Source organism: Schistocerca piceifrons, chromosome 1, assembly GCF_021461385.2.
Source record: "Schistocerca piceifrons isolate TAMUIC-IGC-003096 chromosome 1, iqSchPice1.1, whole genome shotgun sequence".
In the NCBI taxonomy this organism is placed as follows: Eukaryota; Metazoa; Arthropoda; class Insecta; order Orthoptera; family Acrididae; genus Schistocerca; species Schistocerca piceifrons.
The window spans coordinates 1,057,792,863-1,057,818,616 of record NC_060138.1 but is presented as its reverse complement, the minus strand read 5'-3'; the positions used below and the strand labels follow the sequence as shown (position 1 = coordinate 1,057,818,616).

Sequence of the window (25,754 nt, the reverse complement as noted above, 5' to 3'; positions counted from 1 at the left end):
TGGAAAAGCCAACAAAACAAAAAAATAAAAAAAAATTAAAACCAGGATTAGAACCTTTCGGCTCACTCGAGAAGATGGATGAAATTATCCATGTTTTCAAAATTGTTTTCCGATCTGGAGTTGTGATATTGTGCAACTACGGTATCGATTAAGACACCTAGGTGTGGAAAGTATAAGACGAATGGATTTTCCCATTCCTCAGTTGGAAGATTGGATGGATCAGGTCCATTTTTGAGTTCAAAATGAGTCTGGAGCAATTCGACTAACCCTTCTCTTCCAGGAATCTTTAATAGTTGACCATTCCTTAGACGAATTTCAATTGTTTCATGCCACAATCCTGAGTATCTGTTCCTGAGGTTGTCTCTCAAATCCGTTACGTCTCCTCTGGTACGCCAATGCGACGCCTGTCCTCCGTGCCGTGTCCCATGTTCCCGTTCGATCAGTTACACCGTAGTTCAGCAAGACATCGATGAAGAAAATTTTTCAGAAGATTGCAAAAAATTGCATGTGTAAAGATTTTTTTTTTGGCTATGAGACAGGTTTTATCTTTCCTATGAATTCTAGAATATCTCTCAAATTTCTAAATTATTCTGTCTTTCCTATCATCTATGATACCTAGTTGGGGTCTAAGCCTCCAGGTTTTCCGGGGTTTCCCTGTGAAGGCCAGTTCCTGAATAGGTAGATCTGATTAACAACAATATAAGTCCATCTTCCCTGGTTGTGTACGTGGGATGCGGGTATGCCCCAGTGCACGTGAAAGCAACAACTAGGTAGCTAGGTAACGAAGATCGGTGTTACCTATACCAAATCTCTTTCAGTTCTTGTAATCAAAAAATCTTACTAACTTCTTAAAATTTATAGGAACGTATGTTTCACAAATTCTAACGAGTTAGCTAAGCCAATAGTCAGCTCGCAAAGTGGATACATATCAACTTTGCTCGCTGCGAGGGGCGGTGTAATGTCTCTTGCAGCGGTTTCTCCGCGATATTTTCAAAAATTTTATAAATTATATAACTCAGTACATATCTCATAATATCTCTTCTTATCTTACCGATTCCTAAACTTTAATATACGATGATTATCAATGCAAAGTAGTTTCAAGCCCTATTATTCCTTGGAGCGTCCATTTACTCCATGGAATAGCTTCTCTGCTATCTATGTTTTCTCTTATGAAAAGGAATGAAGGAGATCTTGCCGATTAGCCGTGAAAGAAGGAGGATGTATCCAGTTACTTCAAATAAATAGGCTAACACGGTCTTACCAGCAGATCTCCGGTCTTCCCCATGTGATCACCGAAAGTTAATAATTATTACAAATGTTTTCAGGAGATCGACTGACAATTTTCGTCGCGCCGAGACTTCGAAATTGCTTCACTGCCTTATGGAATTTAAGTTAAGCTCAATTTAATCAGGATAGAACAGTATTGAACTGTGTGAATGTGATAAGCCTGCTTTGTGAATGAAAATTCCCTTAACATACGCATGGTTTTACTATCCTGATCAGTGAAGCTAAATGAGGCCGGTGTGAGAGATGTTTTTAAATTTTTTGAATACCACAAAAAAAATATTAAACCAGGCGTGTATCTCTTCATTCGAAGCAAACCAACGGCCACGATGGTCTTTCTTCAGGGTACCAAAAATATGGAAATCACATGAGAGAGATAGGGACTTAACGGAGGATGTGTAAGGGCTTCCCATCGAAACTTCGCAGAGTACTCGAAACAACCTTCTTGTCTCGCGGTGGAATAGATGTATTAACAGTTATGGTGATTAATTTTGAAAAAATAAACAGTTTACGTACGAGAGTTGATCCAGAAGTAAGCCTCCCAAAGAGCTCCAGCCGCGCGGGAAGGTACTGACGAAATCCGTCAACACTGCCGTGCGCGCCCGTTCCCGCACTCTCGATTTCGCCCGGCCGCAGCTAAGCGTAGCAGCTCAGCATTGGCTGAGCCGCCGTCCCCCGGTGGAGGTGCCCATTGTTGATCCCACCAAGTGCGAGATTCGTTCCGTAATTCGTTTTTTGTACGCGAAGAAACTCTAGCCGTGGATATTCATCGTCAGTTGGCACAAGTGTATGGTAACAAGTGTATGTCCATTCAACACGTCCGAAAATTGTGCAGGGAGTTTAGCGACGGTCGGGAAGAGGACCACGATGAAGAACGGAGTGGAAGACGTTCAGTTTCGGAGGCAGTTATCGAGATGGTCCGACGCGAAGTGCTTTAAAACAGGAGGATCAGCGTCCTTGAACATGTTGCTTGGATTCCTGGGACTTCTTGAGATACAGTTGAAAGAGCGTTGACGGAAAAATTGTGGTATCACAACTGTTATGCTCGATGGGCATCGCGTATGCTGACAGCAGAACACAAGGAGAAACGCCTTCACTGTGCTCGCCAGTTTCCTCAAAAGTGTCAAGAAGATAGGGAAGAACTGTTGGACTCCATTGTTACCGGAATCGAAACGTAGGTGTTTCACTTCTCTCCCGAAACAAAAGAAATATCCAGACTTTATGCTGGCGAAGTAATGGCCACTGGGTTTTGGGATCGTAAGGGGATACTGGTGATCTATTTCGTGGAACCTGGGGCAACAATCAAATCACTACGAAAACTCAGGCGAACTGTCCAGAACCGCCGGAGAGGACGACTGACAGAAGGTGTAACGGTGCCTCGCAATAAAGCCCGACCTCACGTCTCCCGCTAAACCCAGGAACTTCTGACAAAATTTGGTTGTACTGTCATGCTCCACGCACCTTACAGTCCGAACCGCGCGCCTAGGGATCGTCACTTGTTCCCCAACTTAAAGGAACTCTTGGGTGGCCAACGCTTCTAGAGCGACGATGAAGTCAAAGAAGATGTGAAACGCTTCCTTAACGGGCTGGCGGCGGATTTCTGCGACATGGCGATACAGAAATTGGAGCACCGTCTACAAAAATGCATACAAAAAGAGGTGACTATGTAGAAAAATAGAGCTAAGTTTTTTCCTTCCAACGGCGTAAATTTCTATGAGAATAAACAATGATGTCTGTTTGCAAAATTGAAGGATCAACGCTTGTACTTTTTTCCACCTGTCAGGTTTTCACCTGACTGCCCTTATATTTGTCCTAAGGCTAATATGAGGAAGAAAGTTCTGAGAATGCACGTTTGGAACACCGAATCGTATGCAAGTGAATCGTAGTCTGTTGCAAAACCGAAAAATAAGAGAATCGAAGCGTCTGAGATGCTGTCTGTAGAAGGATGTTGAAAATTAGCGGGATACAGTTCCCCACAGTCGTTTAATGAACGAAGTAAGAGCATATGCACTATCAGACCAATTGTGTGATTGGATTGAAGAGTTCCTAGATAACAGAACGCAGCATGTCATTCTCAATGGAGGGAAGTCTTCCGAAGTAAGAGTGATTTCAGGTGTGCCGCAGGGGAGTGTCGTAGGACCGTTGCTATTCACAATATACATAACTGACCTTGTAGATAACATCGGAAGTTCACTGAAGCTTTTTGCAGGTGATGCTGTGGTGTATCGAGAGGTTGTAACAATAGAAAATTGTACTGAAATGCAGGAGGATCTGCAACGAATTGACGCATGGTGCAGGGAATGGCAATTGAATCTCAATGTAGACAAGTGTAATGCGCTGCGAATACATAGAAAGAAAGATCCTTTATCATTTAGCTACAATATAGCAGGTCAGCAACCGAAAACAGTTAATTTCATAAATTATCTGGGAGTAGGCTTTATGATTGATTTAAAATGGAATGATCATATAAAGTTGGTCGTCGGTAAAGCAGATGCCAGACTGAGATTCACTGGAAGAATCCTAAGGAAATGCAATCCGAAAACAAAGGAAGTAGGTTACAATACACTTATTCGCCCACTGCTTGGATATTCAAATGGTTCAAATGGCTCTGAGCACTATGGGACTTAACATCTATGGTCATCAGTCCCCCGGAACTTAGAAATACTGAAACCTAACTAACCTAAGGACATCACACAACACCCAGTCATCACGAGGCAGAGAAAATCCCTGACCCCGCCGGGAATCGAACCCGGGAACCCGGGCGTGGGAAGCGAGAACGCTACCTCACGACCACGAGCTGCGGACGCTTGGATATTGCTCACCAGTGTGGGATCCGTACCAGATAGGGTTGATAGAAGAGATAGAGAAAATCCAACGGAGAGCAGCGCGCTTCGTTACAAGAAAGCGTTACGGAGATGATAGATAAACTCCAGTGGAAGACTGCAGGAGAGACGCTCAGTAGTTGGGTACGGGCTTTTGTTTTGAGAACATGCCTTCACTGAGGAGTCAAGCAGTATATTGCTCCCTCCTACGTATATCTCGCGAAGAGACCATGAGGATAAAATCAGAGAGATTAGAGCCCACACAGAGGCGTACCGACAATCTTTCTTTCCTCGAACAATACGAGACTGGAATAGAAGGGAGAACCGATAGAGGTACTCAAGGTACCCTCCGCCACACACCGTCAGGTGGCTTGCGAAGTATGGATGTAGATGTAGACTATTAATATAAAAATGAGGATGGATTAAAACTGTAGGATAGACAGAGATTGGAATACATCCAACAAATAACTAAGTACAGTGTGCAAGTGCTACTCTGAGATGAAGAGGTTGGCACAGGACGCAGGAGAAGAAATTGTGACGTGCCACAACAGACCATTTAGGAGCCTGATGACTAAAAACAAATAAATAAATAAAAATTACGTAGACACTTATCGCCTCAGAAGCTCAGTGCTAGTATGTGTCCATATTTAACGCAGAAAGCTCGCGTGGGACTAAGAGTTACAAGCAAGTATGGCGTAGTATTGGAGTACGTACCCAGTAGCTCCACAGCAAAGCGTCGCACCTCCTTGGAGAGACTCGTGTACTCGATGCGGAACTCCTCCACAACCTTGGCCCACTGGCGCAGCTCTATGCACAACTGGAAGGCCATCAGGATGGGGTCCTCCGAGGAGAGGCAGATGTAGGCCGGGTTAATGACAGCGCGGTACTGGTTCAGTCGATTGGTCGCTCGCACTAGGGAGTCCTCCTCCAAGTCCCTCCTGCAAAAGCCTTACATGCTGTTTTCCAGTGCTCAATGCAGTTGCCATTTCGCAAAGTTCAGGAAAAGTTGTCGATTCACAGTGGAGAGAAACCAGGTGATGTAAGTAGATGTACCTTTACCACTAGTGAGGACAGAGAGTTCCAGGATGCATCTGGGGGATCCCAAACATATTCTATTGGAATCAGGCCTGGACATCGAGACAACACTCCAAGCGATGAATGATTGGCTGATGGAGGTCTTCACCCAAAATTCGAGCCATCTAAGGCCGAATGTTGTCGCCTTGTTCGATAAATTAATTATATTTTGGACCTGAAGAATGGTGTACTTGAGCAGCAGTCGCAGTCTGGGTGTAAGAGGCCGCTGTGCGTCTACCAAACAGCATACCGATCGTGTTATAATATTTATGGAGGCCGAAATCTCCTCCACTGATCCAAATGGATTTCACAAGCGAAGATCGTGTGAAATCCAGCGCACTCTATTCGTCTGGATACCAGACGGCTGCAGATTCCGACTCCCACGCTCATACTCTCTTCTTTGAATTCCGGGAGCCATTCGATGTAGTTCCACACTGTCGCCTAATGAACAAAATTAGAGGGTGTGAAATATCAGACCAATTTGGCTGCTGGATTGAGAAGTTCTTAGTAAACAGGCTGAGTATGTCATTCTTAACGGAGAGAGATCTTTTGACATGAAGGTAATCTCGGGCGTGCCACAAAGGAGTGTTATACAGGGAGTCCGAAAAGTCTTTCGCTGATTACATAAATTGATAACTCAGGCTAGAAGTAAGACACAAATATGAAACTGGTGTCTAATTGTTTACAAACTAGCAATGTTTTTTTCACACATCAGTAAACTTGGTAGCACGTAGCACATCTAGGCGATGTTCAATTTCCGTCCACACATTAGCCAACATCACTGGAGGGATCGATTCAACGACTGTGGTTATCCGTTGCCGCAGGGTTTCAAGATCTGGTACACGTGTTAGACCTCGTCCTTGACATAACCCCATAAAAAGAAGTCTAATGGGGTTATGTCAGGAGAGCGTGGAGGCCAAACCGTTGGCCCATCACGACCAATCCATCGCCCAGGAAAGGTCATATCGAGATAGGCACGGACGTCCAAACCCCAATGAGGCGGTGCACCGTCTTGCTGAAACAAGACGTCGGGGTGATACTGAAGCAGCTGAGGAACAGCACACAGTTGCAACATGTCCAGATACACTGCTGATGTGATGGTAGCCTCTACGAAGAAGAATGGCCCGATAATTCGATCGTGCAATAGCGTGCACCAAACATTCACCTTTGGACTGCCTCTGGTACACTCCATGACCTCGCCAGGGGGTTGTGAACCCCAAATGCGCGCATTATGGTGATTCACTACTCCACTGACAAAAAAGGTCGCTTCGTCGGAAAAGGCAATTCGTCTGAGATAACCATCATCGTCCTCAACAGGTGAAAGCATTTCGACCGCAAAATCATATCGACGTGTACTGTCATTGAGCAACAAGGCCTGAACGATTTGCACTTTGTATGCACGAAACAATAAAAGTTTGTGTAAAATGTCATGGAGAGAGCTTTTTGGCATCTGTAATTCACGTGAGGCCCTGCGCACCGATTTCTTCGGACTTCGCAGAAAAGACTGTCTTACAGCTTCCACCCTGTCTGCTGAGGTTCTTGGTCGACCAGAGCTTGGAAGGTCAGCAACCGATCCTGTGTTCTTGAACTTTTCACACCAGGCTTTAATGCTCTTGACATCAGGTGGATTCCTTCCAAACGTTGTCTGGAAGTGTCTCTGCACTGTGGTTGGTGATCGTGTCTCCTGGTACCACAGCACACACTGTGCCTTCTCCTGATTGGTTAACATGGTTTCTTGGGCACTGGACCTCATCCACTACTTAAGTACTGCGAACCTAATACAGAAAAAAAAACTTTGATAGTTGTAACCGATTCGACACAAGTTTCATATTTGTATCTTACTTCTAGCCTGAGTTATCAATTTATGTAATCAGGGAAAGACTTTTCGGACACCCTGTATTACCATAACTCTTTGCAATATACACTGAGCGGACAAAAGTCACAGAATAGTGGTATGCACATATACAGATGGTGGTAAAAGGTATAAAAGGTCAGTGCACTGGCGGAGCTGTTGTTTGTACTCAGGCGATTCATGTGAAAAGGTGATTATGGCTGCACGACGGAAATTAATAGACGTTGAACGAGGAGTGGTAGTTGGAGCTAGACACATGTGACATTCAATTTCGGAAATCGTAAGTGAATTCAATATTCCGAGATCCACAGTGTCCAGAATGTGCCGAGAATACTACATTTCAGGCATTACCTTTCAACATGACAACGCAACGGCTTACGGCCTTCACTTAACGGTCGCGGGCAGCGGTGTTTGCGTAGAGTTGTCAGTGCTAACAGACAAGCAACAGTGCGTGGAATAACAGCAGAAAACAATGTGGGACGTACAACAATGTATCCGTTAGGACAGGGAAATTTGGCCTTAATGGGCTATGGTATCAAATTACCGACGCGATTGCTTTTGCTAACAGCATTCCATCCCTTGCCTTGCTTCTCTTGGGCTCGTGACCTTGTCGGTTGAACCCTAGAACACTGGAAAACCGTGGTCAGATGAGCGCCGATTTCAACTGATGAGAGCTGAGGGTTCGAGTGTGGCGCAGTCCCCACAAACCATGGACCAGGTTGCCAACAAGGCACTGTGTAAGTTGGTGATGGCTACATAATCGTGTGGGCTGTGTTTGCATGGAATAGACTGGATCCTCTGGATTCGGCCACTTGGAGACCATTTGCAGCCAATCACGGACGTCATGTTCCCAAACAACGATGGAATTTTTGTGGATGACAATGCGTCATGTCACCGGGCCACAATTGTTCGCGGTTTGTATAAAAGAACATTCTGGACAAATCGAGAGAATGTTATGGCCACCCTGATCCACGAATCCCATCGAACATTTATGGGTCATAATAGAGAGACCAGTTCGTGCACAAAATACTGCACGGGAGACACTTTCGCAATTATGGACTGCTATAGAGGCAGCATCGCTCAATATTTCTACATCGGACTTCCAGCAAATTGTTGAGTCCATGCGACTTCGAATTGCTGCACTACGGCGAGCCAAAGAAGGCCCGACATGATATTACGAGATATACCAAGGCTTTTGTCGCTTCAGTGTATATGTAAATGACCTTGCGGAGTCGGAAGCTCCAGAGAGCTGTTCGCAAATGATGCTGTTGTATATTGTGTTAGAAAATTGTAGCAAAGTGCAGGAAGACCTGCAGAGGGACGACGCATGGTGCAGGGAGTGGCAGTTGACCTTCACATAAACAAATGCAACATATTACTCATAACCAGGCGAAAATCCCCGTTCTCGTATGATTACACTATTGCCGAGCGATCACTGGAAGCAGTCTTATACATTAAATGCTTGGGAGTATGCGCATGGTGTGATTTGAAGTGGAACGACCATGTAAATTAATTGTACGAAAGGCAGTTGCCAGATGAATTATCAGAAAGTGCAATTCACCTGTAAATGCGATAGTTTACAAAAATCTCGTTCATCTATTACTTGATTATTGCTTCTCAGTCTGGAAGCCGTTCCAGATATCTTTGATACAGGAAATAGAAAAGATCCAAAGAACAGCATCACGTTCTCTCACAGGCTCATTTAGTAAGCCCGAAGTCATCAAGGAGATGCTGATCCAACTCTAGACCGAGCGAGGCGGCGCAGTGGTTAGCACACTGGACTCGCATTGGGGAGGACGACGGTTCAACCCCTCGTCCAGTCCGGTCATCCTGATTTAGGTTTTCCGTGATTTCCTTAAATTGCTTTAGGCAATTGCCAGGATGGTTCCTTTGACAGGACACGGCCGACTTCCTTCCCCATCCTTCCCTAATTCGATGAGACCGATCACCTCTTTGTGTGGACTCTTTCCACAGGTCAACCCAACCCAACCCCAACTCTGGTGGAAGGCGCTACAAGAGAGGCGTGTGCATCACGGTGTGATTGCTAAAATTCGTTTTTCTTAGAACAGGACACTAGTATATTGCTTCTTCCTATGTACAAATCGTGCAAAGGCCATGAAGATAAAGTTAAAGGAATTCGAGGCTTACCAAAAATCGTTATTTCCACCCACCATTCGAAACTGGAACAGGAAAAGATGCAATGAAAGTGATATGCAAGTACTTTTATGCTGAAGGAACAAAAGTCAAAGGACAGCGGTGTGCACTTATACAGATGGTGGTAGTATCACATACACAAGGTACAAAAGGGCAGTGCATAGACGGAGCTATCATTTGTACTCAGGTGATTCGTATGAAGAGGATTCAGACTTGATTATGACCGAACTGCGAAAATTAACAGATTTTGAATGCAGAATGGCAGTTGGAACGAGACGCATGGGACATTCTGTTTGGGAAATCTTTGGGGATTCAGTATTCCAAGATCCACAGTGGCAAGAGGATACCGAGGACGTCAAACTTCAGGCATTACCTCTCACCATGAACAACACAGTGGCTGACGGCCGTCACTTTGTCCTGGAGCACGAGCGTTTACGTAGAGTTGTCAGTGGTATAGACGAACAACACTGCATGAAATAAGCGCAGAAATCAATGCGGGACATTTGACGAAGGTATCCGTTACTATAATGCTGCGAAATTTTGCGTTAATTGGCTGTGGCAGCAGAAAATCGACGCGAGTGTCTGTGCTAACGGCACGACATCTCCTGCAGTGCCTCTCCTGGGCTTGTGACCGTATAGATTGGACCCTAGACGACTGGAAAACCGTGGCATGGTCAGATGAGTCCAGATTTCAGTTGTCTCCCCTACTGGAAAAAGTGCCATTGATGATTCGAAGGGTTATGTGGGTGATTCATAACGATTCTCGGGCCACTTCGGCGTTAACACCCGGACGCATCTCCATCGTGTCTTCCCTGGTTGATGGATCGAACGACGGGTCCAGTTGCATGGCCTGTTCGTTCACCGGATCTCCGCCCATGCGATTTCTGGTTAAGGGGGCCATCTCAAAATTATCGTATATACAGAGCCCATTCCAGATGTGGAGACACCAGCGTATTCATGCTACTTTTGACACTGTTCGGATGCAGCCTAGCCGATGTGAACGTGTGAGACAGAGGCTTTGAGGCACGTGGAAACCATTTTCAGCACATGCTGCAAGTGTTGCAGCACGGTACAGCACGTATTAGACCGCAGTGTCTGTAACGATGTATGATTGAATAAATGGTCTCTAGCTTGGAAACCATGCATTTACGGACATAAGTTCATTAACCTTTTTTGTTCTGTATCCTTTCATCGATCAGTCTCTAGAGTTTGTACAGGGTAGGAAAAATCAGTTTGTATTGTCGACAAGGCACTGTACAAGAAGCTGGTGGCTCCACAATGGTGTGAGCTGTGACTGGCGGGAATGGACTGGTTCTTCTGGTCCAGATGAGCCAATTTCCTGGCGTTCGTGGACTTTATGTTCCCAAACAACGATGGATTTTTATGGACGACAATGCTCCGTGTCACCGGTCCACAATTGTCCACGATTGGTTTGATGAACATTGTGGACAATTTCAGCTGATGATTTGGCCGCCAAAATTGCCCGACACGAATCCCATCGAATATTTAGGGGCCATAATGGATTATTTATGGCACATATTCGAGAGGTCAGTTCTTGCCAAAATTCCTGCATCATCTACATCTACATCTGTATGGATACTCTGGAAGTCACAGTTAAGTGCCTGCAGAGAGTTCGTCGAACCACCTTCATAATTCTCTATTATTCCAATCTCGTACAGCGCGCGGAAAGAACGAACACCTATATCTTTCCGTGAGAGGTCTGATTTCCCTTGTTTTATTATGGTGATTGTTTCTCCCTATGTGCGTGGGCGTCAACAAAATATTTTTGCATTTGGAGGAGAAATTTGGTGATTGGAATTTCGTGAGAAGATTCCTCCGCAACGAAAACTCCTTTGTTTTAATGATGTGCATTCCAAATCCTGTATCATTTCCCTATTTCGCGATAACACAAAACGTGCTGCCCTTCTTTGAACTTCTTCGATGTGCTCCGTCAATTCTGTCTGGTAAGGATCCCACACCGCGGAGCAGTATTCTAAAAGAGGACGGACAAGCCCAGTGTAAGCAGTCTATTTAGTAGATCTGTTACATTTTCTAAGTGTCCTGCCAATAAAACACAGTCTTTGGTTAGCTCTCCCCACAACATTTTCTGTGTGTTCCTTCCAATTTAAGATGTTCGTAATTGTAATTCCTAGGTACTTAGTTGAATTTATGGCCTTTAGATTTGACTGATTTATCGCGTAACCGAAGTTTAACTGATTCATTTTAGCACTCATGTGGATGACCTCACATTTTTCGTTATTTAAGGTCAACTTACATTTTCGCACCATACAGGTATCTTTTCTAAATCGTTTTGCAATTTGTTTTGATCTTCTGATAACTTAACTAGTCGATAAACGACGGCGTCGCCTGCAAACAACCTAAGTGGGCTGCTTAGATTGTCTCCTAAAACGTTTATATAGATAAAGGTCAGCGAAAGGTCCTGTAACACTACTTTGGGGAACGTCAGAAATCACTTCTGTTTTACTCGATGACTTCCGTCAATTACCAGGAACTGTGATCTCTCTGACAGGAAATCACGAATCCAGTCACTTAACTAAGACGATATTCCGTAAGTACCCAATTTCACTACAAGCCGCTTGTGTGGTACGGTATCAGACTCTCTGTCCGACCAGACCTTGGGAGGCCCAACGGTACCGACTGGCCGCCGTGTCATCCTCAGCCCACAGGCGTCACTGGATGCGGATGTGGAGGGGCATGTGGTCAGAACACCGCTGTCCCGGCCGTATGTCAGTTTACGAGACCGGAGTTGCTACTTCTCAATCAAGTGGCTCCTCAGTTTGCCTCACAAGGGCTGAGTGCACCCAGATTGCCAACACCGCTCGGCAGACCGCATGGTCACCCATCCAAGTGCCAGCTTAGCCCAACAATGCTTAAATTCGGTGATCTGACGGGAACCGGTGTTACCACTGGCGCAAGGCCGTTGGCAAGTAGAAGGGGTCAGCTGGGATTTGAACTCGGGACCTCCTGCACCCAAAGCAGGAATCATACCCCCAGACCACTGAGCCCGTTAGACAGTATCAAAAGGCTTCCCGAAATCCAGAAATACGGAATCCATTTGAAATTCCTTGTCAATAGCACTCAAAACGTCGTGCGAGTAAAGAGCTAGTTGTGTTTCACAAAAATGCTGTCTTCTAAATCTGAGTTGACTGTGTGTCAATAGACCGTTTTCTTCGAGGTAATTCATTATGTTGGAACACAATACATGTTCCAAAATTCTGGTGCATCTCGACGTTAATAATATGGGCCTGTAATTTAGTGCATTATTCTTGCTATCTTTCTTGAATATTGGTGTGACCTATGAAGTTTTCCAGTCTTTGGGTACAAAAACTGACTGCACCTGACAAGATTCGAACCCACAACATCCTGTATGCCAAGATATTATGCTATTCATTATAGCACGCAACCTTCACAATTCTCTATTATTCCAATCTCGTGTAGCGCGCGAAAAGAACGAACACATATATCTTTCCGTACGAGTTCTAATTTCCCTTATTTTATCATGGTGATTATTTCTCCCCCATGTAGGTCGGTGCCAACAAAATATTTTCGCATTCGGAGGAGAAACTTGGTGATTGGAATTTCGTGAGAAAGTTCCTCCGCAATGAAAACCGCACCGGCAACAATTTCGCTATTATGGACGGCTACAGAGGCAGCATGCCTCAATATTTCTGTAGGGGACCTCCAACGACTTGTTGAATCCATGCCACGTCGGGCTGCTTCTCTAAACCGCGCAAAAGGAGGTGTGCCACGATATTAAGAGGTATTCCACGACTTTTGTAACCTTAGTGTATGATGAGCACGAAATAACATTCACAATGTGATCAAAAGTATCCAGACACCCCCAAAAACGTACATTTTTTATATTAGGTGCATTGTGCTGCCACCTACTTCCAGGTACTCCATAACAGCGACCTCAGTAGTCATTAGACATTTTGAGAGAGCACAATGGGGCGCTCTGCGGAACTCACGGACTTCGAACGTGGTCAGGTGATCCGGTGTCATTTGTGTCATACGTCTGTAGGCGAGAGTTCCACACTCCTAAACATCCCTAGGTCCACTGTTTTCGACGTGATAGTGAAGTGGAAACCAGAAAGGACACGTACAGCACAAAAGCGTACAGGCCGACCTTGTCTGTTAACTGACAGTTGAAGAGAGTCGTAATGTGTCCTAGGGAGACATCTATCCAGACCGTCTCACAGGAATTCCATACTGCATCAGGATCCACTGAAGATTGTATGACAGTTAGCCGGGGGGTGAGAAAAGTTGTATTTCATTTTCGAGCGGCTGCTCATAAGTCACACATCACGCCGGTAAATGCCAAACGACGCCTCGCTTGGTGCAAGGAGCGTGAAAATGGGACGATTGAATAGTGGAAAAACGTTGTGTGGAGTGACGAATCACGGTACACAATGTGGTGATCCAATGGCAGACTGTAGGTATGTCGAATGCGCAATGAGCGTCATCTGCCAGCGTGTGTAGTACCAACAGTAAAATTCGGCGGCGGTGGTGTTTTGGTGCAATCGTGTTTTTCATGGAGGGGGCTTGCACTCCTTGTTGTTTTGCGTGGCACTATCGCAACACAGGCCTACCTTGATGTTTTAAGAATCTTATTGCTTCCGACTGTTGAAGAGCAATTCGGGGATGGCGATAGCATCTTTCAACACGATTGAGCACCTGTTCATAACACACGGCCTGTGGCAGAGTGTTTACACGACAATAACTTCACTGTAATGGACTGGCCTGCACAGAGTCCTGACCTGAATCCTATAGAACACCTTTGGGATGTTTTAGAACGCTACTTTTTGCTAGGCCTCACCGACCGACATCGATACCTCTTCTCAGTGCAGCGCTCCGTGAAGAATGGGCTGCCATTCCCCAAGAAACTTTCCAGCGCCTGAGTGAACGTATGCCAACGAGAGTAGAAGCTGTCATCAAGGCTAAGGGTGCGCCAACACCACTTTTAATTCCAGCATTACCGATGGAGGGCGCCACGAACCTGTAAGTCATATTCAGCCAGGTGTCCAGATACTTTGTATCATATAGTGTATTTATTTCAACAATCTCGGTGACCAAGTATTGCGCTTTTTCTACATTTTCACCATGAGTGTGCTATGTACACTCTCGCCCTCCAACGTGACATCACCTGCGTTCAGAGGGCTGCATGCATACATACCTGGTCTGGCGAACACTACTACTATCTCGCTAAATCAACCGATCTTAATCGAATAAAAAATTGTGGGACTATTTGGAAAGTGGGTGAAACGAAGCTACGAACATCCCCGCCATTTGGTATTTTTGCGGGATCTAATCGTCGATGTGTTGCTTCAGCTGGAGATGGCACATCTGAAGGAGACTGTGGACTTTGGACTCTGATCCTCCCAGAATTGAAGCCATTGTTAATTCTAGAGGTGTGATGTATCCTGGGGTTTGTTCAGTGTGTTTAAACATTTACTGCAGTGGACAGAAATTGGAACTGGATCGATTAGTGAGCGGGTGAGGTGCACTCACTGGCAGACCTCCTCGCAGTAGCAGTCTGGTGGGTGCGGGGGCTCCAGGCGGTGTCCGCGCTCCAGCAGCATCTCGATGAGCTCGTAGTGACCGCACTGGGCGGCCAGCATGAGCGGCGTCATGTTTTCCGGGAAGTTGGGGCTGTCCAGGCAACCTGCCTGCTCCAGGTCCGGGTTGTCTATGTGCTTGAGCAGCACGTCCAGAATCCGTGGTCGGTTGGAGCGCACCGCATGTAGCAGGCAGTCCCCCACGTTTGCGCCGTGTGAGAGCAGCGCCTCCGTCAGCTCCACCGAGCCGCTCTCCACAGCTTTGTGCAGCGCCGTCGTCCCCTGTCCGCCAGGTATAAGAATCAGTAGGTGCTCATTGTTACAGGTGCTCGCCACTACCCTATTTAACACTCGCATTATCTGATCAAAAGTTTCCAGACACCGCTATGGAACTCAGAATTGAGCACTAGACATCACGAGATGTGGAACCGCCTATACAGCGTGTTACAAAAAGGTGCGGCCAAACTTTCAGGAAACATTCCTCACACACAAATAAAGAAAAGATGTTAAGTGGACATGTGTCCGGAAACGCTTAATTTCCATGTTAGAGCTCATTATAGTTTCGTCAGTATGTTCTGTACTTCCTCGATTCACCGCCAGTTGGCCCAATTGAAGGAAGGTAATGTTGACTTCGGTGCTTGTGTTGACATGCGACTCATTGCTCTACTGTACCAGCATCAAGCACATCAGTACGTAGCATCAACTGGTTAGTGTTCATCACGAACGTGGTTTTGCAGTCAGTGCAATGTTTACAAATGCGGAGTTGGCAGATGCCCGTTTGATGTATAGATTAGCACGGGGCAATAGCCGTGGGGCGGTACGTTTGTATCGAGACAGATTTCCAGAACGAAAGCGTCCCGACAGGAAGACGTTCGAAGCAATTGATCGGCGTCTTAGGGAGCACGGAACATTCCAGCCTATGACTCGTGACTGGGAAAGACCTAGAACGACGAGGACACCTGCAATGGACGAGGCAATTCTTCGTGCAGTTGACGATAACCCTAATGTCAGCGTCAGAGAAGTTGCTGCTGTACAAGGTAACGTTGACCACGTCACTGTATGGAGAGTGCTACGGGAGAACCAGTTGTTTCCGCACCATGTACAGCGTGTGCAGGCACTATCAGCAGCTGATTGGCCTCCACGGGTACACTTCTGCGAATGGTTCATCCAACAATGTGTCAATCCTCATTTCAGTGCAAATGTTCTCTTTACGGATGAGGCTTCATTCCAACGTGATAAAATTGTAAATTTTCACAATCAACATGTGTGGGCTGACGAGAATCTGCACGCAATTATGCAATCACGTCATCAACACAGATTTTCTGTGAACGTTTGGGCAGGCACTGTTGGTGATCTCTTGATTGGACCCCATGTTCTTCCACCTACGCTCAATTGAGAACGTTATCATGATTTCATACGGGATAGTCTACCTGTGCTGCTAGAACATGTGCCTTATAAGTACGACACAACATCTGGTTCATGCACGATGGAGCTCCTGCACATTTCAGTCAAAGTGTTCGTACGCTTCTCAACAACAGATTCGGTGAGCGATGGATTGGTAGAGGCGGACCAATCCCATGGCCTCCACGCTCTCCTGACCTCAACCCTCTTGACTTTCATTTATGGGGGCATTTGAAAGCTCTTGTCTACGCAACCCCGGTACCAATTGTAGAGGCTCTTCGTGCTCGTATTGTGGACGGCTGTGATACAATACGCCATTCTCCAGGGCTGCATCAGCGCATCAGGGATTCCATGCGACGGAGGGTGGATGCATGTATCCTCGATAACGGAGGACATTTTGAACATTTCCTGTAACAAAGTGTTTGAAGTCGCGCTGGTACGTTCTGTTGCTGTGTGTTTCCATTCCATGATTAATGTGATTTGAAGAGAAGTAATAAAATGAGCTCTAACATGAAAAGTAATCGTTTCCGGACACATGTCCACATAACATATTTTCTTTCTTTGTGTGTGAGGAATGTTTCCTGAAAGTTTGGCCGTACCTTTTTGTAACACCCTGTATAAAAGTTTTTGTTTTGTCGGTAGGGAAGCACCAACAATAGAATTCGCCGATCAAGAGAGTTCAGTGACTTCGTACGTGCACTAGTCATTGGACGTCGCCTCAGTAACAGATCCACCAGGAACATTTCAACCCTGTTAAAGCTTCACAAGTCGGCTATTGGTGGTGTGATTATGAAGTGGGAAGCCACAGCTAAACAAGATCAGACTGTCTTAATGTACCGATGGCCAGAGATCAAGCATTGAGGAGGGTGGTTGAAAAAAATTGCAGTCCTGCTAGCACAATGCCTGTGTCTAGGAAGTTAAACAGGATGATCGAGCAGATACACATTTCTGTAGTCGATGCTAAGCGACACTTGAGGTGGTGTAAAGAGTGACACCGCTGGACAGTGGACAACTAGAAACGAGTGATTCGGAGTGATGAATCAAGCTATACCCTGTGGCAATCCGAGGGAAGGGGTTGGGTTAAGGAGGTTGTAAGAAGTCCATGACTAAAGAAGTTGTTGCCAGCGCACTCGAGCAGATGTAATTTCGATGGATTGCTCACACGCTGCCTGCGATATGTAAGCTATAAGAGAATCTCAGACCAGAGAGCAGTGTTGGCTGCAGTAGGAACTGTGTAGCAGTAGGAGTAAGACGTAGCTAGCAGTCGTGTGTATGGAGTTGGCTGGGCCGGTCGTGGGGAGCGATGGCGGTGCCTGAGCGTTGTAGTATAAGGTAAAAGCAGCCTCGCGCATATGTACTATTGTTATATCAAGTTCCATGTAAATGGTTTAAAAATATCTTAATAATAATCTTTCTTATAAAAATTAGCTTTTGACAATCATTCATCTCAATTTAAAGAATTTACTGATTTCTCCAATCCATGGTCACTCTGATTATTATAAAGAAAAATCAGTTGTTTCCTTTTATACGTGACAAATCTAGCGGCCAGCATTGCACTGGGCTGTACCAGAAAAATTTCTTATAGGAGCAGATATATACGCGTTATCCGGCGACTTCATTGAGGTAAGAATGTTCAGTTTATTCAGAATTATCTTTCAGGGCCATGACGCAGCACTACTGACGTCCAAAATTTACCAGTTTAGATTCACAGTCAGTTAATTATTGAAAGGTTATATATGAGTCACAATTTTTATTGGGAGTTTATTCAAGTTATTATTGCGAGGTTACGGAATAATAAACTGTTGGGAGGTTGCACTGAATGTGAATGCTATGCACATTATTTTTTTACTGCTGGGAGGTTACACTAAACGCGAATGTTATATATTATTATTATATTTTTTACTGTTGGGAGGTTACAGGGTGACTGAAGAAATTAACTGCCATCAAGGTGTAGAGCAAACAGTGAAGTAACGAGAAGATCGTGTTACAGCATGGGAATATTTTTCTTGGTTTGGTTGTGGTCCCCTTATTACGCCTAAGAATACGTTAAATGCGGAAGGATATGTAAAGATTTTACAGCATCGAGCACTGCTTATAGCAGAAGAACAGTTCGAGGACAATGATTGTATCAGCATGACCGCCGATCCTGTCATAAAGAAGCGTGTCCGACGCAATAGCTTGTGGACAACAGCATTTCTGAAATGGACTGGCTTGCCCAGAGTCCCAACATGGAACCAGTGGAGCTCTGATTTCAGCTCTTTAGGAGGAGTAGGCTGCTTTTCAGCCACAGATAGTCAGGCACCTCAATAAAAGTGTCTCCTCCACAGATATTCAAACATCTCGATGGAAGTGTCTTCAGAAGAGTGGACACACCCCACGTTAACGTCCACTAATAAGCGTCCGAACACTTTTGATCAGGTAGTGTACGCTAAACCTATGTCCATGATTTATGGAGATTCAACAAAAGCCCGTGTACACATTTGAAATTTTGGATCAGCATTATGTAGAAAGTCAACCTAATTCTAATCCACTTAATACAGAAATAGAAAGAGTCATGGTACTGTTGGCTTATAGACTCAATGTGTAAGTTCAGAAGCCTGATCGGAATGGATTTTCTTCATCGCTGCACAATGGACAGTTGAATTGCTTCCTGTGTTTATCTGTTGAGCATAGGTAACTGTAAGGCCCGTTTCACACTGGGACACTGGTGACAGTCGCCAGTGATGGTCTCCGGTGACTCTGGTGAACACTCCTGGATCACTGGTGTCCTACACCGCAGGTATTGCCAACTGATTAGTTAGTGAAATGGACTCGCACAGGGGTAGCAAATAAATTTCGCTAGCGTTTCATGATCCGAAAAATAAGGTGCTAAATTTGAAAAAAAAAAACATACAACTTATCAATTTTGTTTTTCTCATCCATACTCTTCTCATTGAAGTCAGGCACAAACTGCGTTATAATTTCTTGCTACGCATTCGTTTTCATTACTTTGTTACTACAATCACCGCTTTTCGCATCCCAAATAGCAGGACGACTTTCTACTTCACTTATAAAATCTTCCGTGTTAATCAAATCTAAACTCATGGCTAGAATGTGTACAGTATAATGTACAATGAATGTTCCGCGTCTCTGTCTCAGAAATGACTGCCTGTCGCTTGGCAAACCTGCAGCGCTGTGTCTGTGATCTGTGTCCCAGTGCAGATACTCCAATGCAAACTAATGCATGTCGGCGGTGACTGCTGTGAACACAGTGACCTTGTCCGTCACATGTGGCGAGGGTGAGTGAATGCTCCAGTTCAAACGAATGTATCTCTGTTGGTGACCGACGCTGGTCACCAGTGTCCAAGTGTGAAACAGGCCTAATGGGTGTATGTATAACGTGGTGTAACGTTTGTAGTTTACGTAGTCGAGAGAAGAGAGAGAGCGGAACTCTTCGCGAAAATATAGCCTACTCCTCCAAAATAAAACCAAGGTTGTTACCGAGCTTAACGACCTCATTCGACAGTGCCGTATAGCCTCAGTGCATGAGACACAGCGGAGATGTTTGAAATTTAAACCGGATATTCGCTTAATGTCCAGCAATAAGGAATTTTACCCCCCCCCCCCCCCCCCGTTTCTCCATTTGTCGGCCAAATACTGGCGATAGACACTTCTTCTGACACTAACAATAAGTTTAGAACTGGCTACCTCTGAGTCATGCGCTTCTGTATGGCGTGCCTTTGCAACCCTAGCTACGGAGGTGGGGGCTGAAACAATGGTTTTCCAACCGCCAAGCCTGGAAGATGATCGTAATCTCATGGTTACGTGCTATACTGTAGCACAGTGTCAGTCCCACTTACTTGCGAGTTACCTTAGTTGGAGTAATAACGTTCCAGAAACACTGTTCTAACATCAAGATGGCGCGCAGTGATAGAAATCACATACTTCGAAAATAACCACCACAGCTTTAATGTCCACACAAATAGAAATACTTGAAAGCTGTCCGCCTCCGTAGCGGTACCGTTACCGCCTACCACGCAAGGGGGCCCGGGTTCGATTCCCGGCAGGGGATTGGGTGTTGTGTACATCACTATTTTCTTCATCATTGACACGCAAGTCGCCGAAGTGGCGCCAATTAAAAAGACTTGTAATACGGCAGCTGAACCCCAAAGTGATCACAACCATAGGTGGAAGCATAAGCAGCCGAAGACACTACTAGCTAGGGTATAACCACATATGGCAAGCTAACATAACCAACAAGCGACAAACGTCGGCAAGACCCTGCATATCAGCAACGTTGATTGGATATGCCAGCTGCTATTAAAGTCGACCAACAGGCTACAGCAGGGAAACCGACGAGCTTGCCCCGTGACGCACAAATCGCCAACGTCACCCCACACTGTGCATCTGATATATGACCTATCGGACACAAAAAAATGATAACCTAACTGTTACACGTATGCTGGCGCTGACCGAGAGATCAACACCGGCATCCACCGAATAACAGCACCGCACAACGTCAAAGGCACCGACATGCATGGTACCCACTACTAACAAAACCTACCCTTGCATGAACTGTCGCAGGCAGTAAGACATCCGCTACTGTTCTTACTACCCGACCTAACTATCGCAGAGGTTTTTTTTCCCTTGGCTCTTGCCTTGGCACTTTTTATTCCTCCGCCCTTCAAACCGGCTACCCTTCGTTCGACATTCGACCAATCTATCTCCAGGTGAGCGCGTATTAACCTAAAAGGTCTTAACCCCGAAGGGGATATCCCGGCCAATAAATGCCATACGATAATTTCATTTTACTTGAAAGCTTGTATCGGTACTATGTAGCTAAGCCAATTAGATCCAAATCGTACTAAATCAACGATTTGCGTTGTCAAGTTTGTAATCAGCAAGCCTCAAGGAAGCTGACAATCTCTTGACGAGCACTGTACCAACTCAACTTACTCGGAAGTGGAACCTAGTCAAATTCTAACTTTTCAGAAACATTTTTGCAACATCAGTATCAGTGAAGGTGAATAACATAGTTTGGGAAGTAACCAGTACAAATTTGGGGGTCGAACCATCCGTTGTCAAAACTACAACCTTAGCAATGTGTTTCTTCACTAGGAGTGTGTCATCCCGTGTGGTATAGACAGCATGTATCAAGAGTCGACTGCGCCCAAAATAGAAGCTACTAACTGACAGCTGACTGCCTCCCACGAACCCCAACTAAAAACTTTTCTTACCTGACTAGCAATGCACCACCCCAATTAGAAAGGAGAGGCAGCCTACTAGGAGAGACCCAACGATCTACTTCCACATGACACCCACTTCACGTCACTCAAACAGCCCGTCCACGACCATATCACAGACTCTTCTCGACTGGAGATATCAATAAAATCCAACAACAGAAGAGCTCACAGCTGGAACACAGAGAGTTGGGTCACGCGGAAACCTCTGAGCTGGTTTTGGGCTGGTGTTGTAACGAAACTCTGTGTAGCTGGGACATACTAAATTGTTATTTAGCAGTTAACAATGAAATATGTATGACTTTGGCTGTGAGGGTTGTAATATAGTAAATAATAATAATAATAATAATACACAAAGCAGTCACTCATATGAATACATCGGCTACACCATTGCAATTTCATAACCACTTCTACAACCCTTTAGATCACATAACATCAACAGATACGAAGAAAGTAAAATTGGAAAAAGAAAACCCTACATGGCAAGCACCCGTATCATCTAACACAGCCACACATCGATCAAGACGCATCCAACACATGGCTAAGAACAGGCAATATATACAGTGAGACGGAAGGATTCATGATTGCAATACAGGATCAAACAATAAACACCAGATATTACAGCAAGCATATTGTTATAGATCCCAATACCACAACAGATAAATGCAGACTTTGCAAACAACAAATAGAAACAGTAGATCACATCACCAGCGGATGTACAATACTAGCAAATACAGAATACACCAGAAGACATGACAATGTAGCAAAAATAATACATCAACAACTTGCCATATAACATAAACTAATAAAACAACACGTTCCCACATATAAGAATGCACCACAAAATGTACTGGAGAATGATGAATACAAATTACACTGGAACAGAACCACTATAACAGATAAAACAACACCACATAACAAATACAACAAATATACAGAAGAAAACAGGAGAAAAAATTGAAAAATACATCCAACTGGCTGCGGAAGTCAAGGACATGTGGCATCAGGATAAAGTTGACATTATACCAATTATACAATCAACTACAGGAGTCATACCACACAATATCCACCAGTACATCAACGCAATACAGCTACATCCAAACGTATATATACAACTACAGAAATCTGTAATTATTGATACATGTTCAATTACCCGAAAGATCCTTAATGCAATGTAACATATACCGTACACTTAAAAGGAAGTCATGCTTGATCAAGATCCGCGTCACTTTCCATTTTTAAGCAGACATAACGTCTAAGAAATTAAAGAAATAATAATAATAACTGCTACAGGCAAACAAACACCTTGGGATATAAACAATAAAAATGTAATTGTAAGGCTGTATTGGTTAATAAACTGCTTGATAAAAATATTTTCGTCGTCTACGAGATATCATGTTAAGTGGAATGAAACCGTTTATACGAATACTACAGAGAATACCAAGAAAAATGTGGCATACACATATTACAATGCAAAAATATCTCGATGCATTGGAGTTTCTTGTCCACTGTGACAAAGAGATTACCTACACCGGCGCGCGTAGTGACCGCGTAGTTTGAGGCGCCATGTCACGGGTTGCTCGGCCCCTCCCGACGGAGTTTCGAGTTCCCCCTCGGGCATGGGTGATGTGTTGTTTTTAGCATAAGTTAGTTTCAGTAGTGTGTAAGTTTAGGAACCGATGACCTAAGCTGTTTGTTTCCTTAGGATTTCACACATTTGAACATCTTGAACATCACCTACACTTCCGGTCAGCCTATTCTTTCGATATACACTTAGATGTACCCTAAAAATTCACTACTATCAATTTCAGTTTTTAACCAGCTTTCGGTACCTAGTGTTATGTGAGCTCCACTGGCTTTTAGGAACGTTTCAAACTCTGGTGGTTTGTTACGGCATTTGATCACCAGAATTTTAGCAACCTCGTCTGAGGACGGTATTTGTTTTGACCTTGCGCTAATACTACAGGGTCTGCTACAGCTATCATAATCTAGAGTGGATGGAGACTCATCTAATCTACAAAATCCTTAAGTGCACCCCATACACAATCAGCTGTCTGGGCAGCAGCCTATGATGTGTAGGAGACCCTACAGTTGTGAACACTATGTGGCAAGTCTAGGAAGCCGCAGACTAACTTATCACAGGACCTTTGAAGTCACTGGTTCATGCCTCCACTCGACTCAGTTCTAGGGACAATGCTGCAAAATTTGAACTTCTTTGAAATTCCATGACTAAGGACGGTCTTTTCAATATTCTTTGTCAGTCGCTGGAATGACCCAATCTTGACCTTGGAGTCCAGGCAACAGGTTTCTTCCAAACAGCACACTCTGTTACCTCAGTGGCTGCCGGAACAGCCTCATTAATGTGTTGAATCAGGCTTCAGGACGTATGTACTAAGCGCATACGGTGGTCGTTACCGTTCCTTGCTGTCATTGCCCTAAGGGGTACCTTTGTTCGTCACATATTTCAACTGTTGACGATTGGCGGACCGCTGCCATTGTGCGGTTACTTTCACCTGCCGGGGGATATAGCAGGTTTCCAAAAAGTGAAGTGAGTCTCACTGGCTCAGTTTTAGTTATGGTGAAAGGTAGCACATCATACACTGATGAGCCGAAACGTTACGACCATGTGCTTAATAGCTTGTTTGTCTGCCTTTGGAACGAAATACCTCACTGATTTTGCGTATCATGGATCCGACAGTTTGTTGGTGGCTTTCTGGAGGTTTGTGGCATTAGATGTCTACGCACGGATCATGTAATTCACATAAAAAACGGGCCGCTGATTTGGGTAAGCTGTGATGACGCTCGATAGCGACCCAAACGAGTTCTATGGGATTTCTATGGGCGAATTTGGGCGCCGAGACATCAACGTGAGATCACTATAAAGCTCCTCAAACCAGTGTAGCACGGTTTGGGCTTCGAGACACGGACAATTATACTGCTGAAAGATGACATCGCTGTCGGGGAAGACATCAAGCATGAAAGGATGCAGGTGGGTCGCAGCTGTCAGCGTGTCTTCGATTACTACCATAGGTGCCATGCAACGCAGGAGAATGTCTCCCACAGCATAATACTGCTCACAGCAGAGTGCGTCCGTGGCGTGCTGAACGTTTCGAGCCGCTCTTCACCTCGATAACGGCGTTTGTGTAGACGACTGTTGACATCCAGTGTAGCAAAAATGTGATTCACTCGAAGAGCTGACACTTTTCCTTTGATCGACGGTCGAATCCTAATGGTCCCATGCCCACTGCGATGTAGTTGACGATGTCGTGGGGTCAACATATGAATACGTAGAGGGGGTTTGCTGCGGTGCTCCATGTTCAACAACGTACGATGAACGGTGTGCTCTGGAACACTTGTGTATAGACCAGCATTGTGCTCTTTCGGCAAAGATGCCACAGATCATCTATCCCACTTTACACAGCAGACAGGCCCCCGAAATGCACTTTCTGTGAAGAGTCGTGTACGTCCAACCAACCATTTAGCGCCTAGTGTTTGCTTCACTGTCCTTCTACCTCGAAAGAGGTGGAAATTTGACCAGGTTCACTGTTTTTGAGATACTCGTTCACAGGCTCTGCATAATAATAATCCGACCATTGTCAAAGTCGCTTATCTCAATATATTTTCCCATTTGCAGCCCATATCTTGGCCTGTGAGATCCCCCGTCCTGTCTGCTCCGGTTACAAGCTTTTGTTACCGCTTCAAGTGCCCGCAACGCCACCAGATGGAATCCAACGTCGCTGTGGGCAGTAGTCGTAAGTTTTGGCTGTTCAGTGTAGTTGTTATCCAGTGGGATGGGAGCAATAGCCTGAGTTCCCCCTTGCCACTGCCTCCCATGTACAGGGTCTGTAGACCTACTACTAATATAACACTGGTGATAGATTCTGTTCTTCCCACAGCGGAAAAAGTATCCAGGGTAGAGGATGAAACTTGAGGTACCTTTGCTATCTATGGTACACGCCTCTTGGCAGTGTGGTATTTATATGCCAATGTCGACCCACATTTCACTAAATTTCATCATACGGTGTAGAAAGGCTTAAGGTGCTATACAGCAGTAAGCAGTCAGGATCGGTACCAATCCCCATCCCATAAAACGACAGATGGTCACGGAGCGTGAGAACGGAGACGTGAGAAGGACTCGTGTCATACTGGAGCAGACAGAGAATCCGGCGATTCACACTGCTAGGCTTGGCTGCAAACGCAAAATTTCGTTTCATAATGTTAACTGTTTCACTGTTTACATACGACCCTAAATAGACTATAGACATTATCCACACTGACAGCATCCTAGTCACGATATCATTACCTTCGAAATAAAGCTTATCTTTTAATTAGAATTTTATTTAAGACTGTCAGTCATTGTCCGATTAGACAG

At 44.9% G+C, this 25,754-nt stretch overlaps 1 protein-coding gene across 1 annotated transcript in view; it reads right to left on the bottom strand.

Annotated features, from left to right (window-relative positions):
* Nucleotides 1-25,754, bottom strand: part of LOC124777518 (short transient receptor potential channel 4-like) — a 268,299-nt gene that overhangs the window by 217,891 nt on the left and 24,654 nt on the right. Inside the window, exons 3-4 of the mRNA XM_047252967.1 lie at nt 14,716-15,044; nt 4,821-5,044 (exon numbers count right to left, since the gene is read on the bottom strand). Coding sequence (XP_047108923.1) covers nt 4,821-5,044; nt 14,716-15,044 — 553 coding nt within the window. The remainder of the gene's footprint in view (nt 1-4,820; nt 5,045-14,715; nt 15,045-25,754) is intronic.